This window comes from Thamnophis elegans, chromosome 4 (genome assembly GCF_009769535.1).
Source record: "Thamnophis elegans isolate rThaEle1 chromosome 4, rThaEle1.pri, whole genome shotgun sequence".
Taxonomy (NCBI): Eukaryota; Metazoa; Chordata; class Lepidosauria; order Squamata; family Colubridae; genus Thamnophis; species Thamnophis elegans.
This window is the reverse complement of record NC_045544.1, coordinates 131,459,787-131,480,164: the sequence shown is the minus strand read 5'-3', so window position 1 is coordinate 131,480,164 and position 20,378 is coordinate 131,459,787. Positions and strand designations below refer to the sequence as shown.

Here is a 20,378-nt window from a genome sequence, read left to right as displayed (position 1 = left end):
GAAAAACAAGTTTTTGCCTTCCCCCAGCAGTCCTCTGCAGGCTTCAGCAAGACTGGGGCAAGGCAAAAAATGCCCCCATTTCTGCCTTACCCCAGCCCTGCAGAAGCCTGCAGAGGGCTGCTAGAAGCTGAGGGAATGCAAAAAAGCCTCCGTTGTTGCGAAAAACAGCCTGGTTTTTTTACAAAAATGGGATGGAGGGGGGGGCTCCGGGAGGCCAAAAACGGCTATATTCGATGTGTAAGACGCACCAGCATTTCCGGGGGGGGGGGGGGAGATGTGTCTTATACTCCGAAAAATATGGCAATAAGACTTCCCCAAAAATAAGGCCAGGCGGTTATTTCTGGGGTCAAAAGAATATAAAAACCTGTAAATGGTAAACAGAGCCACTTTTTCCCTAAGGTGAGAAAACCACATATATCTCTCTCCAACCACACCCATCATTATAGCCTTATTATAGTAAAATATGTGTGCAGTTTCTATAATGTCCTTTTTTGGGAATAATTTGAAATTGAGGGAACTCTATGGGGACTGCATCTACAAAGAAAGGGCCTAATACATCCTTCCACACACATAACGTTACACTAAACCTTTCAGCAGTAGTTATTTTACAAGACACTCTGGAAAAGTCAACATACTAAAACTACTAATTGCAAGTGTCTAATAAAATCCTTGATTTCTTCCAAACAGAAGCTCTCATGTTTAAACAGGCTCTCTTTCATTTTTTTTAATTTCTTCATTTATGAATCCTAGGGATGAAATTTTTCCTCTAGGACAGGAGCTAAGCATGGATCTAAGCAGTATGCACATTGCTAATAACTCCAAAGGGACCTAAAGTAATTATTAATGGTGAAAATGAATTTGGAATGGGGAGGAACTGCAAAAAATAAACTCCATTTCACGAGTTTCCATTCCCCCTAGAAACCAAGAATAAACTTCTCCAAATATGGGCAATGCAAAACATCAAGCATCTGTCCAGAATACTTCATTCAGTCTGTGTTGAACAGAATTTGGGAAGGGGGTGTCACAGGTGTCCCGGAATGTGCCTTTCCTTCTGCCAAGATTCAGGCAGCAGAGGAGACCCCACCCGATTGCCTCACTCCCATCTGCTTTTGAGTTTTCCATGCTCAAGTTTCTATTTTGAAGAGCAACAGAGATGATCAGGGAACTGAAGGCTAAAACATAAGAATGGCTGCAGGAATTGGGTATGTCTGGTTTGATGAAAAGAAGGACCAGGGTTGTCATGATAGCAGAGTTCCAATATCTGAGAGGCTGCCACAAAGAAGAAGGAGTCAAGCTATTCTCCAAAGCACCTGAGGGTAGAACAAGAAGGAATGAATGGAAACTAATCAAGGAAAGAAGCAACATAGAACTAAGGAGAAATTTCCTGACAGTTACAACAATTAATCAGTGGAACAGAAGTTGCCTCCAGAAGTTGTGAATACCCCAACACTGGAAGTCTTTAAGAAGATGTTGGATAGCCATTTGTCTGAAAAGGTATAGGGTTTCCTGCCTAGGCAGGGGGTTGGACTAGAAGACCTCCAAAGTCCCTTCCAATTCTGTTTTTCTGTAAAAGGATCCTTCTCCATTTGAGGTTTTGAAGATTCCTTCCTTCGGATGGTTGGTTACTTTGTTCGTTTAATGTAGATGGAAAATCCCAATTTTTCTAGAAGAATCTTTGCAGGGAGTAAACCACAACAGGTTCTCCCAGATGTTTTGTTTCCAACGAAGCAGAATTTTTCAGGCTGGGGAAGAGGGAATGAGCGCCCCACTTTTTCCCTCCCTAAGCACTGCAATAGTTTCATACAAGAGGGCCTGTTTACAAATGATGGATTCAAGGACAATTATCTATGGACATGCTCAGCCATCCAGGCCTTGGTGGTCCCAAAAGTGCTTTTTTTGTCAAAAGGTGACTGGATTTTCTTGTTTTTCTTGAAGGAAAATGTTTTCAAGAAAAAAAACAAAAAAAGGCCAGTTGCCTTTTGAAAAAGCCCCTTTGGGACATTCAAGTGCAAAATTCTGAGGTCCTTAGTTGTCCATTTGTGCAATAGTGGTCTATTTTCCCTTGTTGTACTATGTTTCAGTGGTGGGTTTCCATTTTGTTACTACTGGTTCGCTTGTGCGTATGCGCAGAAGCGTCCAGGCAGGTGGGCGGAGCCTCCTACCACCGCCATTACCGGTTCGCCCAATCTGGGTCAAACCAGGAACAACCCACCTCTGCTATGTTTGGTTTTTTTAATCTTTGAGAGATGGAGAAGCAACACCTTTTGGTGGCCATCTTCCAAATATTTAAGACAGTGTTTCCCAATCTTGAAGATGTTTGGACTTCAACTGATTTAGGAGGAGACAAGGATGCAAAGTAGTTGGGAATAACCTCAATGAATGAGTGGAATCAGCAGCATCGATTTTATATTTCGGGTTTTCAGAAACATAAAACCGAAACTGCCTGAATTTCTGAGTCATTCCTCTGCGTGACTCAAACATTAAGCAAAGGACTTTTTATCTGGAAAACAGAGCTAAAATTACTTTGGTATGATTTCCAAATCGAACTGGGGTTTCGTTCTGTTACTTCCTTCACCTAATGAGCAATCAAGTCCCTTGAATGTACTTGGCACAGCAAAGCACAAGGCAAGAGAATTTCAACATGCTGGGCCATTGGGTGATGTCAGTTTTGGCCAATGTTTGAGAAAGCAGTTCTATTGTAGGTGATTTTCCTTGTTACAGGCTACTCTTATCATAAGGTCAGGCTTACCAAACCTTCCAAAATTTCACAACAGGTGGACAGACTTAACTATAATTTCAGCTGAAAAACTATAACCATCCTAGACCAAGCCAAGTCCAAAACATTCTAGAGAATTCCGGGGAGCCTGGAACTCTGACCAATCGGTCATCAATAAGCACGTAGACATCAACAGCAATAACATACCATTGAAAAGAGATAATCAACAAGGCAAAAAAGGAGCAAAAAGACCCAAATACCCCCCACACCAACAGTCAATACCCAATGAAGAGAGATTAACACCAAGATTTACCTCAGATCAACAATCAAGAAGTCAGCAATACCCCAATTTCCTAAATAAGCTAATAATAAACAGGCCGGTCAAAGAACCCAAGGCCAACACTGACAGGGCAAACCCCACTCCCTACTAGCACTGATGATGTTACCTAGTTTGGGTAATGGAACCCCTGTAAGACAACAACTAAACTCAGAGAACACCAAAGACGCCACAAAAATCTGGACAATCTTAAGAAGGGAACAAAGAAGAACAGAAAATTCCAACTCTCTGTTGTTATCATCTAGCGGCCTTCCTGGTTTCTGTAGCCTCAGTCTTTGACGGTCACTGTATAAAAGACTGATTTAATTCTGTCCATCTCATAGATGATAGACACTCGGGGTAGGGTAAAGTAAGTTTGTTAATAGACATATCCTTGGGAGGTGTTCAGGGTTGATTGGTAGCTAAATGTTTTAAATAAATAAGTAAATATTGTAAAGCTTTAAGCAAGGATCACCTAGATCCATGATGGTAAATAGGTGGCACACGGAGCCCTCTCTACGGGCATGCAAGCCGTTGTCTCAGCTCAGCTCCACCACGTATGCGCACGCGCCTACAGCTGGCCAGCTGATTTTCAGCTCTCTGCCATGCATGCGGGAGACGCGTGCGCATGCGCAGGGGGAGGAAGAGGCAGGGGGGGCACAACCCCCCCAAGGCCCATTTTTGGTCCCAGGAGGCTTCAGGAAAGCCTGCTAGGCTCAAAATGGGGTGCAGAGGGAGTCACGCACGCATGCATGGGGGATTGGGGGAGTGCAGGGGTCACATGTGCATGCACAGGGGGGCGTGGTGTGGGGAGTGTTGTGCATGCATTGCATTATGGGTGTGGGCATGCATGTGTGTACGCTTTTGGCACCTGAGATCAAAAAGTTAAGTCATCACCGACCTAGAGGAAGAACAGATAATAGTAAAGTAATTGCACGGGGAAAAAGGGTTTTGACAAAACTTTTGCTCTTAGTTTCAGAGAACCTAAAAGTTCTCCCCAAAGGGCGGGTAACTAATGCAGCTGCCTCAACCCATTTTTATTGAAATACACATACAGGATTTCCAAGCGTGTCTGCCGAAGGACAGAGGTTTCCAAGTTGAAGAGAAAACTCCCTTTTCAGCTGCCTCACAAGGATTCCCAGCAATGATTCCCAGCAGTCTCATGTGTAACTAGGGAAGAAACATGTTTAAAAATCCCGGAATATCACTGTGAGACAAGATGATGTAATGCTCCTGATGAGATGTTCCTGTTCATTTCTAATTTTCTTCTTTTTCTTCACTCAGTCATCTACTTCCCCAAACGTGAGAGCCAGGTTTCACATGGTTAGAAGCAAACAGCCAGATCTGGCCCCAAACAAGGCACAGATGGAGGCTGTTTTTTTCCTTCAAAAAAGAATTGATGCTACTCTTTAACATAAGAGTGGGTGGGAGAATGCAAGAATCTCAATGGACAACAGTAGAAAATGGAACTCATATTTAAGGACCAGAAAAAAATTCTTATTAAGTTAAGGGAGACATCATGTGATTGCAACTTGTGACCTTCCCTGCCAACTTCCCTGTTGATTTTTTTCTGTGAGAAGCCAGCTAAGAAAGTCACAGAAGGCGATCACACAGACCCAGGATGCTGCAGCCATTGTCAATGCAAGCCAGTTGCCAAAAACTCCCATTTTGATCACGTGACTGCGAAAGTGCAATGGTTAAGTACAAGGGCTAGTCATAAATCACGTTTTTTTGAGTGCCACTATAACTTTTGAAGGTGACACGGTGGCTCAGTGGCTAAGACGCTGAGCTTGTCGATCAGAAAGGTCGGCAGTTCGGCGGTTCGAATCCCTAGTGCCGCATAACGGAGTGACCCCCCGTTACTTGTCCCAGCTTCTACCAACCTAGCAGTTCGAAAGCAAATAAAAAATGCAAGTAGAAAAATAGGGACCATCTTTGGTGGGAAGGTAACAGCGTTCCGTGCGTCTTCGGCGTTTAGTCATGCCAGCCACATGACCATGGAGATGTCTTCGGACAGCGCTGGCTCTTTGGCTTTGAAACGGTGATGAGCACCACCCCCTGGAGTTGGGAACGACTAGCACATATGTGCGAGTGGAACCTTACCTTTACCTATAACTTTTGAACGGCCATTAAATGAATGATTGAAAGTAGAGGACCACTTCTACAAAGTCATTTTTGGAATTCTCTTCTAATGGTTTCTCTGCTATTCTACAACACATTAGAAATTCTGGGTACCATTATATGCCCATTTACTGATTCTACTCTAGCCTGCTAGTAGAAGCTTAACACCAAAATCCAAATCACTTGCCCTTTTATGGTCTTATCTTGAGATTACAATTTATCTCCTCTGGCTTAAGAGGAGTCCCTAGTCATTGGCTAGAGTCAAGCCCTCACGGCCACCCTGCCACTAACACAATATTTCCCCAGCTTGTTATCTTCTCTGTTCTCATGGGAATAAACAACGTTGAAGCCAACAAGCTAATGACAATGGGTGACTGAATGGGTGTAACTTTTCATAAGTATAATCTTTATTGTCATTGTACTTAAATACAACGAAATTGGTTTCATAGGAACGTAGTTAAGTGAAAGTCTATATCTTGCAACAAGCATTATCAGTGTACACTCAGATCAGAGAGGGAGGAAGCAAGCAGAGAAAAATAAGAGCCTGAATTGAGGGGTCCTTTGTGGTCTGTTTCTTGCAGACCTTTCATTACCCAAACTCGGCAACATCATCATTGATAGTGACGACTAGTGACCATCACTGACGATGTTACCTAGTTTGGGTAGTGAAAGGTCTGTGAGAAAAGAACCAAGAGCCCTCGTTTCAAACCTGAGCTAAAATATTCTCCTTTATTAGAGCATGAATTGTGTTTAAATGGCACGACAGCCACCACTAATATTAGACAAGCTTTGCAGTGAAAAATGAAAATGTAAGAGAATTTTGAACAAGTAAACAGTGTTCCAATAGTTGGGGGGCTGACACAAAGAAGAAGGAGACAACCTATTCTCCAAAGTACCCGAAGGCAGAACAAGAAGCAATGGAGGGAAACTAATCAAGGACAGAACCAACCCAGAACTAAAGAGAAATTTCCTGATGGGGAGAATAATTCACCAGTGGAACGGCTTGCCTCCAGAAGTAGTGCTCCAACACAGAAGATTTTAAGAGATTGGACAACCATTTGCCTGAAAGGAGTTTCCTGCCTCAAAGAGCCATTTGGACCCATTTCCCACAGAAAAGAAAACAGCGGGAGCCACAAAGGTCCTAACCGGAAGCCCCCTGTTCAATTCTGGAGCTGACCGGAAGTTCAGTTTCCCCACCATAGAGTCTCCTCCTAGCATGGCATACCTTTTCCTCTACCTGTCATAACCGAAAGCCCCATCAATTGTGGAGACAACTGGAAAACCCTCCCCCTTGCCATAGAGTTTTCTCCTGGCGCACTGTGCTACTTTCCTCCCCCACCGGAAACTCTTCTCAAAATTGTGGCGCTGACTGGTGACGGAGCCGCAGCAGAGAGAGGAAAGAGCCACATGTGGCTCCAGAGCCGCAGTTTGCTGCCCCCTGGACTAGAAGACTTCCAAGGTCCCGTCCAACTCAGTTATTCTGTTCATCTTTAGGATAGGCAGTTCTGCAATGCTTTGGTCTTCATCAAGTATCTTCCAAAGGTCTTGGATTACTAGCCTGGGGTAGTTGGAGTTATAGCTCCAACTCAATCGATGTAAGAAGCATATTGAACAGGCTTTCTTCTCCCCTACCCCCCCCAAAAGAAGCATCTGTTGCAAAGAGCCCCAAACGGCTACTATCGTTTGCCAAATGGAAGAGGTCCACTTCCTATTTAGCAGGAGCTTCCAGGAGGTCTAAGTGCTGAAGCACGAATAGCTCATTCCCAGAGGAAAACATGAGAGCATCCTGACAAGCAGGATGAGGCAGCCAACTATATACCACGGGTGAACCATCATCCTGAATCCTTAGGAGCTTCCCTACTTCGCCGAGAGGGTTAGATAAGGGGGCCAGGAGACCCCACCATCACCTCTTCGTTACACTTAGCTGCTTAAGAATTTGCATTTTTTAAAATCACAACGAAGTCTCATTGCTTTGAGCAGCCCAAGCGATCTGGAGACTGCAGTAATTCTCCAGCAAGGAACAAAAAGCATCAAGCAGCCAAGCAAACTCTCCTAGGAAACAAAACATCACTTAGTTAACTGTGGAGGAAGATGTCTGAGCTGTGCAGCAGCACCCACACGCAACCACAAAGGAACACAGCGCTTCCTTCTCGCAGCTCCCCCCCTTGCTAACAGTCATATAAAAATGGGCTCATCAGGAAATCTATCCAGGCAAGGGCCCTTAATGACAGCCTGATCAGCCTCACTCTCCTCTATAAGCACAATTGTTTGATGCCAGGGAGTCCCAGACTTATGGCCAGAATTGAGCCCAAAATTTCCATTGCTAAGCGAGACATTTGTTAAGTGAGTTTTGCCCCATTTTATGACCTTTCTTGCCACGGCTGTTAAGGGAATCAATAGCAATAGCAATAGCAGTAGACTTATATACCGCTTCATAGGCCTTTCAGGCCTCTCTAAGCGGTTTACAGAGAGTCAGCATATTGCCCCCAACAATCTGGGTCCTCATTTTACCCACCTCGGAAGGATGGAAGGCTGAGTCAACCCTGAGCCGGTGAGATTTGAACCGCTGACCTGCTGATCTAGCAGTAGCCTGCAGTGCTGCATTTAACCACTGCGCCACCTTGGCTCTAATCACTGTGTTTGTTAATTAGTAAAGCGGTTGTTAAGTGAATCTGGTTTCCCCGTTGAGTTTGCTTGTCGGGTGGTCACAAAAGGGATCACATGACCCCGGGAGACTGCAACCGTCATAAAAACTTGCCAGTTGCCAAGTGTCCTAATTTTGATCACGTGACCGGGGGGGGGACGCTGCAACGGTCGCCAGTGTTAAAAATGGTCGTGTCACTTTTTCCAGTGCTTATTGAAAGTTTGAATGGTCACTAAGTGAATGGCCGTAAGACGAAGTCTACCTGTAATTATTTGGGTTCTTGTTCCTGCCATTGTTGCTTGTAACAGTTCGTTCTGCTAGGGCAGTGGTGGCAAACCTTCTAGACTTGGCATGTCAAAAATGCAGAAAATGCCCACCTTGACTCTACACCCCCCATCCCCTGGATAGAGAGACCTCTTTGGCAAAACAGCCTCCTAGATGTTGTCACCATTTCAATGGGGCCCTTACGGACCTCTGCACAGAACTATAATGCCAGTGGCTGATAATTTGCTTTCAAATGCTTTATTAAAAACCAAAGACCAAAGAGTCCTCCGGGATTGGGTGGCATACAAATCCACTCAAATTCAAATTCAAATTCAAAGGGAGCATTTGGGCACCCCGATTCCTGCAGGTGCTACTTTACCTACCTCTACTTTAGGGAAGCTTGTAACAGTCGATCACAGCCATCGCACTCGCTAAATGTAAGAACTTGTTCAGTCGCTAAGATTCTTCACAACCCCATGGACCATAGCATCCCCCTCCAGGTCCTGCACTTCCTCCCTGACTCTATTGGAGGCTAAAACATATAATTGGAGACTAAAATTTATAAAAGAACGGTCGCTGGAATTGGATATGTGTAGCTTAATGAAAAGAAGGACTAGGGGGTGACATGATAGCAGTGTTTTGATATCTGAGGGGCTGCGACAAAGAAGAGGGAGTCAAGCTATTCTCCAAAGCACCAGAAAGCAAAACAATGGATGGAAACAAATCAGGGAGAGAAGCAACCTAGAACTACTGTAAGGAGAAATTTTCTGACAGTGAGAACCATTAATCAGTGGAACACTTTGCCTCCAGAAGTTGTAAATGCTCCAACACTGGAAGTTTTTAAGAAGAGGTTGGACAACCATTTGTCTCAAATGGTATACAGTTTCCTGCCTAAGCAGGGGGTTGGACTAGAAAACCTCCAAGCTCTCTTCCAACTCCGTTATTCATTTCAATTCTATTCTAATCTCCCCAAAGGCATGCCCACTGTGTCGATGACACTATCTAACCATCTCAAACTCTGCAGTCCTTTTCTCCTTTTAATACAATAATACAATAGTAGAGTTGAAAGGGACCTTGGAGGTCTTCTAGTCCAACCCTCTGCCTAGGCAGGAAATCCTATACCATTTCAGACAAATGGCTATCCAATATCTTCTTAAAGACTTGCAGTGTTGGGGTAACTTCTGGAGGCAAGCTGTTCCACTGATTAATTGTTCTAACTGTCAGGAAATTTCTCCTCAGTTCTAAGTTGCTTCTCTCCTTGATTAGTTTTCACCCATTGCTTCTTGTTCTACCCTCATGTGCCTAGGAGAATAGTTTGACTCTCTCTTCTTTGTGGCAACCCCTGAGATATTGGAAGACTGCTATCATGTCTCCCCTAGTCCTTCTTTCTATTAAACTAGACATACCCAATTCCTATAACCGTTCTTCATATGTTTTAGTCTCCAGTCCCCTCATCCTCATTGTTGCTCTTCTCTGCACTCTTTCTAGAGTCTCCACATCTTTTCTACATCGTGGTGACCAAAACTGGATGCAGTATTCCAAGTGTGGCCTTACCAAGGCCTTATAAAGTGGTATTAACACTTCACGTGATCTTGATTCTATCCCTCTGTTTATGCAGCCTAGAACTGTGTTGGCTTTTTTGGCAGCTGCTGCACACGGCTGGCTCATCTTTAAATGGTTGTCCACTAGGACTCCAAGATCCCTTTCACAGTTACTACTATTGAGCAAGGTACCACCTATTTTGCCATTCATCTTTCCCAACACTGACAAGAGTTCCTCTTTCTCATTTGATAGTCAAAGTATCTGAGCTTCAGCTACAGTATCTGTCCTTTGGAAGGTGCTTGTTTTCTTTAGGATTGATATAGTGAGAAACACTGTTTTAATTATAGCTCAGCAAATGTGTGGATTGTGTATTCCCCTCCTTTTCTTTCCAACATGAATTCCTTCAGTTCCTTAATAGTTTTACTCTTTTCAGTGCTAATTAATTCTGGCTTGCTTTGGTAACTGTGTATTGTGCATCCTTCAAGAACTTGAGTTATATGCTCCAACCTGCTCAGTCTTATTACTCATGACCTATAGACAATCTCAAGGTCATAGATACAAGATCACACAAAGATTGTCAAAGCTGAGCCGATGTGTGAATTTTGGTTCCCTCACCAGTCTAGCTCCCTGCAATGCCACACTGGGTTTTGCTCATGGTTGCCATGACACTAAGCCACAAAGTGGTTGATTTCATCTTTTGGTTTGGTATGATAATCTACCCATTATGGCTTTATATTATTATCTCTAATCAGACCAGTATGGCTTCTTCAGGAAATTGTAGCAAAAAAAGAAAAAAGAAACAATAAGGATTTAGATGCATTAGTATTGGATCTAGCCCTTTGAAACTATAATTAGGAAAGTGTAAAGCATGGCTGAAGCTATTACTCATAATTGATTAATCCTGACTTAATAAGCAAAGATATGTGTGCTCTTTAAATGCTAATGCACAGCTTCTACGCTTCACGGTTCTCACGAGAAAGTAACAAATCCAGGAGGATGTAGTAATAATATCCAAAGCTATAATGTCCAAAGCTAATCTACGATGTATAGCTTCCAAACAAGTTAAGTTACTCTTTTTCAGAAATCATTTACCATGGTTCCTTGTTCTTATACAACCAGAATCTATATTTAACTGCAATTTTCTAGCTTCTCCAACTTATATAAAAGGAGAAGGAATAGGTCCTGCAGGCTCATGCAAAAAGCTCACGCATGTTTGACCTTACAAAGTAGAACTGGGAAAAGTGCTAGAGAAGTTCTGAAAGCCTTAGACAAATTGGCCATCAGCGGATACATAGAGATGAACAACATCTACATACTATTCAAAAGAGGCAATCAAAAAGCTAAAAGACCACTACACCTCCTGGCCAGCAATCAACACCCAGATAAATGGAGATTAACACCAAGATTAATACAAGACCAACAGTGAACAATACTTCAGTCAAGGAAGTGCCAACAAGCAAATAACAGATTAATCAAGGAACCAAGACCACCCCCATCAACACTGACAGGGCAAGCCACTACTATATACAATGAGAGCAAATCCCTCTCCCTTCTAGCACTGATGATGTTACCTAGATTGGTAATGCAAGAAAATAACCCCACAGAACTGTGATTGCCAAAACCAGATCAATACAGGAACATTCACACACATACACCCTAACCTTTATTAAGACTCCTGAGAGAAAGCTGTGAGGGATGAATGATATTCTCATAAAAACCTATATTTTAAAAGAAAAAAATAGTAGAAACACATAATGTATAGTTATGCCAATATTTTTCACTCAACTTTGTAAATAGCCTCTTGATTCCTCCTGCTGTTGTTAACTTTTTGGCAGGAGTTTTGGTGTTCTCGCCTTTGTCTGTGGAAGCAGCTATACTGACATCTTTTGAATATTTCTTAATTTGAGGGGCTTCCGGCATTGTCCACTGATAAAACTTCCTCTTTATGTCAGAACAAGATCCTTTTGCAATATGCAAACCACCATACCATTTAAAGTGTTTTTGCTGCATTCTCACTTCCCTGATCGTGTAACATTAAAACTTATGCTATAAACAAGAGATTGAGTAGTGCAGGAGAAATCCCAAAGGTAAGACAGACTTAATTATACTACTTTTGTTTTAAAAAATCTTCAAAACAAACAAGAAATGGCAACAAACTAATATGGAAAAAAATTAGGAATAGGTTGGATCTCAAACGATCTTCACTCTTTACTCCTCCGAATAGCAGTTTAACTGCCATGTGCTTCCTGCCATATGTAAAATGTATTAAAATAAGTTACTTTCTCAAAATTTCACACTGAGGTCTGTTTTGCGACTGGGACTTTCACTTGGTTAAATTCTAATGCTAGGATCCAAATTAGAGAATTAGGTCTATGTTAGATCAGTTTGCATGTAATGTTCAGTGCAAACAGGAGCACAACATTGCATAGTAAGATTCTCGCAATTTTCAAAGTCAGTCATTGCCCTTCAAATTTCGCCTTGTTCTGCAGAGCGGGTTACAAATGCAATTTTAATTTTTAAAATGAGACTAAGCAGAAATTCAATAGTTTCTATAAGCAGTGCTCCTTTAACTGCAAGCCACACCATTTATGGCAGAATTTTATACATGTTTATTCAAAAGGGTGTCCCAAGTTCAGTTTTTGGGAATGCCAGGATTGGTTGTTTTGATAAGCAGGCAAATTGAAGGGGAAAAAGACCCAGGCTTCTTCAGGTATATATGGCTCACTAATCAAGCTCTAATGTGAGGCACTAATTGTTTCATATATTTGCACCTGTTTGCTGTAAATGGCAAATTACCCCCAATGCAAGAAAAAATGACTCTCCGTAAAAGTCCTGCTCTATTCTTATGCTTATTTTGCACCTCATGAAAGGGGGGGGGGACCCAATTTTCATGCCTAAAGTGGGACTAGAACTCACAATCTCCTAGTTTCTAGACCAGCACTCTCATCACTAGATCAAAGTGCCTCTCAAAAGATCAGTGTCTTTTTGTTCTTTTACTGAACAAGTACAAGATGGGGCCTATGTCTGTTTATTTGTAGAATAAGAAAGTTGGAAGGGATCTTGGAGGTCTTCTAGACCAACCCCCTAGCTCAAGCAAGAGACCCTTAAAATTCTTAACAATATATGCAATTTTATTTCTTCAGGTTTTTCTTTAAAAAAAACAAACAATTATGATTTCAGTATAAATCTGCCTTTCACTAATAGCTGTACTTTTGGATCCATTAAAATTACCGTTTCCCCCCAAATAAGCCCTCCCTGGATAATAAGCCCAATTGGGCTTTTGAGCAATAGCAGTAGACTTATATACCGCTTCATAGGCCTTTCAGGCCTCTCTAAGCGGTTTACAGAGAGTCAGCATATTGCCCCCAACAATCTGGGTCCTCATTTTACCCACCTCGGAAGGATGGAAGGCTGAGTCAACCCTGAGCCGGTGAGATTTGAACCGCTGACCTGCTGATCTAGCAGTAGCCTGCAGTGCTGCATTTAACCACTGCGCCACCTTGGCTCTTGAGCACATGCACTAAAATAAGCCCTCCCCTGAAAAAATAAATGTACAAAAAATAAACTTTGTACATTTAAGGACATAGTCTCCTTAACTTATATTTGTACTGCACATTTTGTTTTATTGTTTTGTTCCCCAGGATGAAAGATGGCTAAAAAAAGGTGTTCATAAATAAATGTGTTGTACACTGAAATACATTTTTAAAAAAGACAGCCTTAAAAGCAGCAAATAAGTTGAAGCTAAACATTTTCTCAGAAATTTATAAAATTCTGGCTATTCTATCATCTGCAGTGGTACCTTGGTACTCAACCGCTTTGAAACTCATCAAATTTGGTACTGAACACATTTTGATGTGAAAATTTTGTCCTGATACTTGTCATTCGTTTGGTGCTCAATGCGCAAACTAGAACTTGTGTCGTTGCCTTATGATTCGCTACCCTTTCCGGGCGAAAAAAATGATGACGCAGTAGCTCTTGCCCTTTGCGCATTCCCTATCTTTGCTTTTGCTCATTTTATGTATTTTAATGCATTTTTTTAAACAGTACAAATAAAGTGACATTTTTACTTTATTTAATCCAAGTATTTATTAATTTTTAGGTTTATTTCACATGCAAAGTAATGACAACCCCATCTTTTTACGCATTGCCTTAAAATGTGCATTGTCTTTGGTTTGGGAACGTATTAAATTTATTTACATTATTCCTTAGGGGACAAATGTGTCTGTTACTCATAGTTTTTGGTACTCATTGTACCTCCTGGAAGCAATTGACAAATACCAAGATACCACTGTATCACCTAGTACAGGGGTTCCCAACCAATGGTGGGATTCAACCAGCGTTGAATGTGTTCAGTGTATTTGAAAACAGCTCTAAAACTACTGTAGCCCGTGAGTAAAAACTACTGCAGCCTCGGTGAGTAAAACAGCTGAGGTGTGGCAATCGGCTGTGCTGCAGTTATTAGCTGGACTTCAAACAAAGGAAATATAGGGCAGACTAGCACAGGGGCGGGGCCAACCGATTGTTGGAACTACCAGTTCACGCGAACTGGTCCGAACAGGCTGAATCCCACCTGTTACCAATCCCTGGACTGGCATTGGGCTGTGGCATGCCAGAAACCAAGCTGTGCAAACAAGTAAAGTCCCATCCATGGGATGCAGGCAGCACATGAAACTACACCCCTTCCTGTCCGCAGAAAAACCTCTCTCCACGGAACCAGTCCCTAGTGCCCAAAAGCTTGGGGACCCCTGACCTAGTACACTGATTGGTTTATAAATGTTTGTTGTTGCTAGGCCTTCAAGAGGCAAAATGTGGTGCTGTTATTAATCTCTACCTTTTATCTTCTTCATGCCACGAAAGAGATCCCCACAATTTTGACAATGGCGGTCAAGGCCCTCGTTCTAATTTTCATCTATGGACAACTGTGGTGGAACCACACCGCTGGAAAGGGGCCTGCGGGCGTGTCGCTCAATGCTGAACCCCAAAGCTTCCCGTCTCAAGGAAATCAATCAAAAGACCCTACCAAAAATGTACAGCAAAGGCCATCCAGCGAACCCCAGCTTACTACCCCGACAAAAGAACCTAAGCTTGCAAATGAACATTTAATAGCCGCTGTGGCCATTGGGGTCATCTTGTTGCTCATGATTGTGATTATCATTGCCATCTTCCTTTGGAGGCAACGGAAAAGGTCAAGTGTGTCTCTTCCCCACTGGGCAGGGCGCTCCCCCTTTGCCGATGGAGACGTGCCCGACATCACGGTAGATAAGGAACCGCTGCAAGGCATAAAACGGATGTCCGTTCTCTCTCTGCCATGGAAATTTAGCAAGGACACACAGCTGCTGGACAATGCAGAAGGGCAACTATCTGAATCCAGGAAGACCTTGGAGGTTCCACAGGGATCGGGTGAGGCAAGTACAGAGAGCGAGTCAAGCCACACTGCCACGGCAACCTTGAATTCCTCAGCCAGCAGCCAAACCCAAATTTCCGAGGAACCAAACAACTTAACTGACATTTCGCTCCAGCCGGAGAGTCCAAGGTTACAAGATTCTCCTCCTTCAGCCAGCTGGCCCAGCGGAGTCAATGGGGATGTTTTTATCCCTGAATCCCGTCCCATGGAACAACATGTAGAGATCCAGAGTTCCATACCACCAGATCTGCCCCAACAAAATGTTGATGAAGCAGTGCTATTTCCTCCACCGCCAGAAGACTTTTTGTGCAACTGATTTTTATAGGTGTCGGTGCAAGTAATCGCTTCCTTCTGAAAAAATAGAGTAGACCCATTTTCTTTTCATCTTTTCATACAGGTAGTACTCGACTTATGACCACACGTGGGACCACAATTGCTAAACAAGGTGGTTGTTAAATGAGCCATGCCCAATTTTATGAGCTTTTTTTCTGGCCACCGTTATTAAGCAAATTTGTCCAGTTATCTAATCATGTTTATTTAACCATGTATCTGAAATGATATAGGGCAGTTATGGCAAAACTTTTTGGCACTCAGTGCACAAACCGGAATGTATGTGTATGCACATTCATGTCTGCGTGCTGGAGCGCTGGAAACCTGACCAGTTGGCCAGTGTGCGCATACTTATTTTGGGGGCGTTTTTGGCCTGAAAAAATGGCCCTAAAACGCCCCCAAAACAGCCTGAAAATGTCCCGAAAATGCCATTTTTTCAAGCCATTTTTCAAGCAGTTTTCCGGCGCTCCAGAGCCCACGAAGACCAGCTGGCTGGCATACCAGAATCCAGAAGACCAGCTGGCGATGGCACACATGCCCACAGAGAGGGCTCTGCGTGCCACCTTTGGCATGCGTGCCATAGGTTCGCCATCATGGATATAGGATTGGCCTACCCGAGCAGGGGCTTGGACCAAAAGACCTCCAAGGTCCCTTCCAATTCTATTATTTTACGTTCTCTGTTCTAAATCATCAGCGTTAATTGATTCACATGATCATTAAGTGAATTCAGCTTCCCCCCATTGGCTTTTGCTTGTCAGAAGCCACCTGGGAACATCCCAAATGGTGATGACGTGACCCCGGGACACCACAACTATTGTACATAACCTACATGCCAGTTGCCAAGTGCCAGAATGTTGATCTTGGGACTGTGGGGAATGCTGCAACAGTCATAAGTGCGAGGACTGCTTATGAATCACTTTTTTTCAGTGCTGTTATAACTTTGAACAGTCACCAAATGAACAGTGTTGAGGAATACATGTACTTCCGAAGATGCTTTTTCAGGAAGACTCCTTGGCCAAACATTCTCTACAATCTCTGATATGCCAGCGTGAGCTTTGGTTGCAAGGACAGGTTCCAGGAACATCTTTGTACCCCATGGATTTATCGCTCCTAAATTCTTATGTGTGGAAAAGACTCATTTTAATGAGCAGGTTTTTTAAAAAAAAAACCTTTATCACCTTGGAATCCTTCTAACTTTTTCTAATCAAAAAACCTGCACTTAAGGTGACTATTTAGTGCTTTTAAAATAATCACTCAGCAATGTGGAGGTTTGACATTGGTGCCTGCACTCTGAAGTTCTGAGAAATTTCCTCTTTTGAAATTACAGTACAACTTCATTTTGAATTTCATAATTCTTTTCCTTCCCTTAATTATTACCCGTAGATGTTTGGCTGTGTCCTGTGTATCCACAAAGTTATCAACAATTTACTCTTTCTTACTTTCCATTTTGCTTGAAAGCCTATTTATATATCTTATCTAAAAAGCTGTGCCCTTTTTTTTTTATCATACAAGCACCTGACCTCAAACTGAACTACTCTCAGTTTCCAAATTCCTATACGTTGGCCTATTGCGATACATGGTGTTCTATTACGCACATTAGGTGGCCATGATAAGAATACTTATTAGCTGCAGCTTTAGTGTGTGATAGGCTTGCAGGTTGCAGAAAACTATGTATTTGTGCAATTGCATTTCTACCCATACATAGAGAAGCATGCCAATTGTTCTACATTATTAATGAGAGGGAATTGGATTACTAACTTTCAAGAGATCAGGGTTTATTACCAAAAGAGCCACTGCTTTATTCTCTCACAAGGACAATAATTCCTAGATGCACTTCAAGGAAGATTTTAGCCCAGTTGTCACAAAGCATTAGAAATTCTAAGGCAGCTTTTCCTCAAGTTGGTTGGCAAATTGTAGGGGTTGCCATCCCAAAATATTTGAAGAATATCAAATTGGGGAAGATTGGATGCTATGAATTTAAGAACCATAAAGAGATTTTTCCATGAATGTTGTTCAACAAATGTTTGCAATTATTTTGTTACGCTATCCTGGGAAGAATTTTGTTTGAATTTTTACTAAAGGAATACTACAGGTGACAAGCAACATCTAGGAAGTCTGGTCTTTAGCCAGGCAGGAGATAGAGAGACCAGATTTTTGTTTCAGTACTTCACAGAGAAATGTATGAATGAGACAGGAAATAAAACGGTATGTTTGTTGCTACAAAGTGTATAATAAAATGAATAAGCCTAGATGATTAAATGTTTTATGGAGACACAAAGTTGACGGATGAATGAGATAGGGGGGGGGGGGGAATATGATGGAAGGAAACCCAGTGAGGGGATAAATAGCATATTTGGTTCAACACTGAGCAGAGAGTAAGACAAAACCGATATTCCCTTGCTTCTTTAATGCAGTTATCAAGAATGTTTTGGATGACATTAGAAACACATCGGGCAGGGAAATGAAAACACAGTACAGCTAATCCTGTGTCCTTGAACATTTAAAACAGCAATGAATAGATGAATCTGTTTACTTAAGATAGGAAAATAGCTGGAGAAATATTAAGGCATGCAAATACTGGTAAAAAGACACAGGTAGTCCTCGATTTACAACCACAATTGAGCCCAAAATTTCTGCTGCTCAATGCTAATATTTGTTAAGTGAGTTTTTCCGCATATTACCACCTTTCTTGCCACAGTTGTTTAGTGAATCACTGCAGTTAAGTTAAAACACAGTTGTCAAATGAATCTGGCTTGACTTTGCTTGCCAGAAGTTACAAAAAGTAATCCACAAGACCCTGGGACTCGGCAACCGTCATAAATATGAGTCAGTTGCCATGCGTCTGAATTTTGATCACATGACCATGGAGATGCTGTAACTGTTGTGGCCCAATTCGGACAGTGAGGATGTTGGGGAGGAACAAGGGCCAGTCCTGGAGTCTGGGGAAGGCTCGGAAAAGGCTCTATGTCGGAGGCAGAAAGGGGGCCAGGGCCGTCTGACAGTTATCAGCTGCCTTCGGAGTCAGACATCAGTGAGGCAGACAAACAGCTGGAACCTGTTCCCAGTGTGTGCATGCACAAAGTTGCCAGACGAAGGGAACAGTTAAGGAACAAGGGTTGACTTGGGAGTAAAGCCATAGGTGGATGGTGAATGGCCCCTCCCATAGGGAATAAAAGAGGAAAGGGGAGTAGAGTTTGCAGGATTAGTTCATTCCTGCATTCTTGCCAAGTATTGCGGCATCTGAAAGATATCAGCCTGGCCACTCTCCAAGCCTGATAAAGATCAGTAATTGTGAGCTATTAACTATTTTGAAAGACTGTGGGCCTGGGACTTTGCTGGGGAGGAATTCGCTGTAAATTAAATAAAAGGGGTTCATCAGGATGAGAACTCGGCTTCGTACTACTGGGGAAGCCTAAGTCAGAACATTCGTAATTGTGAAAAACAGTCATAAGACATTTTTTTTCAGTGCCGTTACAGTCATTGGACAGACTGCTGTAAATTGAGGATTACCTGTAGTTGTAAGTGGTGAGTTGTAAGCAATGAGTAACAAGAAATTAAAATGCCTTGCTTAAGAGCATGTTTCTGGCCATTCTGCTATAAAGTATGAGTTGGTTAGGTCAAGAAAAACAAATGTTTTTGAAATGGGAATGGGACTCAATTGCACAAAAGAACAAGAAGCGATAATGTTTAGAATAAACGTCGACTAACTATATAGCAGAGAGTAAGTAACACACTGAGGTAATTTGGAAAAAGAATTCAATCACAAAATAAATAAACGTATGAAGAGTAAATAGGTTGAGAGGAAGGACAAAATGAGAAAGTAGCAACTGGGTGACGTTAAGAAAGTCCTCGTTTTCTCTCTCACACCTTCAATTATTACTGAATAATATTGAAATATTATTCCTTATTCTTTTTCTGTGCTCTGCATAACCCTGTTTATTTTGAAAAGGAATAGCTTTATGTGGTATGCATATATGCAAAATAAGAGAGGTTTAAACAGGAAACAACAGTATCATGACCTGGAGGCCTTTGTGGTCATTGACAGAAATATAAATTAGGTGTCATATCACAGAAGGCTGCAGCGGCATATCAGGCCATCCACTGATCAGTCAAAATGATGTGCCAGTGGGCCATACAGGGAAAATACATCATCCCAATCATACAAGGGAGTGAAGAACAACAAATGCAATGGGTTGATTGCAGATCTAAACTGGCCAAAATCTGTGGCAGGATCTGAATCAAAGCCAGCAAACAGAGCTGGCAAATCCTCAAATGTTACTACTGTTAAGTCGAAATAACTGGCCATGGTGGAATGGGTTAACATTCCTACAGAAGGACGTGAAAGACTAATAAATTAGAAGCACTTTGGCTGCAGTTATCGCAACTGCAGTAAAGGCAATACAACCAGTTACTGAAATCTAAGGAAGTAATTATCATTTCACAGTGGTGTGTCCCAGGCTGGATAATTTTGTAAAGAAATATATGAAGCAAGCACTGTATGACGGGGGTGCTTGTTTAAACAGATTAACAGAGTTGGAAGGGACCTTGTAGGTCATCTAGTCCAACCCCCTGCCCAAACAGGAGACCCTACACCAGGGGTGTCACACTTGATTTCATGGAGGGCCTCATCAGGGTTGTGTTTGACCTGGGGGGGGGGGAAGGTGGGCATGGCTGGGGTGGACATGGCCAGCTCAATGTCACTCATGTTTACTCGGACTTCCTTTTCATATCAGCAGGATCACTATCAAGCTCTGATAACATCTGGCGATAAAGATTGGAAAAAAAATGGAAAGAGGGCAATTACTTTTTCCTAAAACTGTACATTGGAGCAAGGGTCTCCAATCTTGGCAACTTGAAGACTTGTGGACTGGCAAAGCTGGCTGAGGAATTCTGGGAGTTGAAGTCCACAAGTCTTCAAGTTGCCAAGGTTGGAGGCCCCTGCATTAGAGTACTAATTGCTACAGGTGAAAAGAGACTCAACTTCTCATGGTATTTAACTCAGTTTAGTTTGAGGGTGAAGGTTCGTTCTCCCAGCTTGTGG

General features: G+C 42.4%; 2 protein-coding genes across 2 annotated transcripts in view; one reads left to right on the top strand and one right to left on the bottom strand.

Moving 5' to 3' along the window:
- NF1 (neurofibromin 1) overlaps positions 1-20,378 on the bottom strand; it is a 261,133-nt gene that overhangs the window by 74,088 nt on the left and 166,667 nt on the right.
- EVI2B (ecotropic viral integration site 2B) lies at positions 11,599-17,950 on the top strand. The gene is made up of 2 exons (XM_032217022.1): positions 11,599-11,690; positions 14,461-17,950. Exon 2 carries the CDS (start codon positions 14,481-14,483, stop codon positions 15,321-15,323), a length of 843 nt encoding a protein of 280 aa, XP_032072913.1. The 5' UTR covers positions 11,599-11,690; positions 14,461-14,480; the 3' UTR covers positions 15,324-17,950.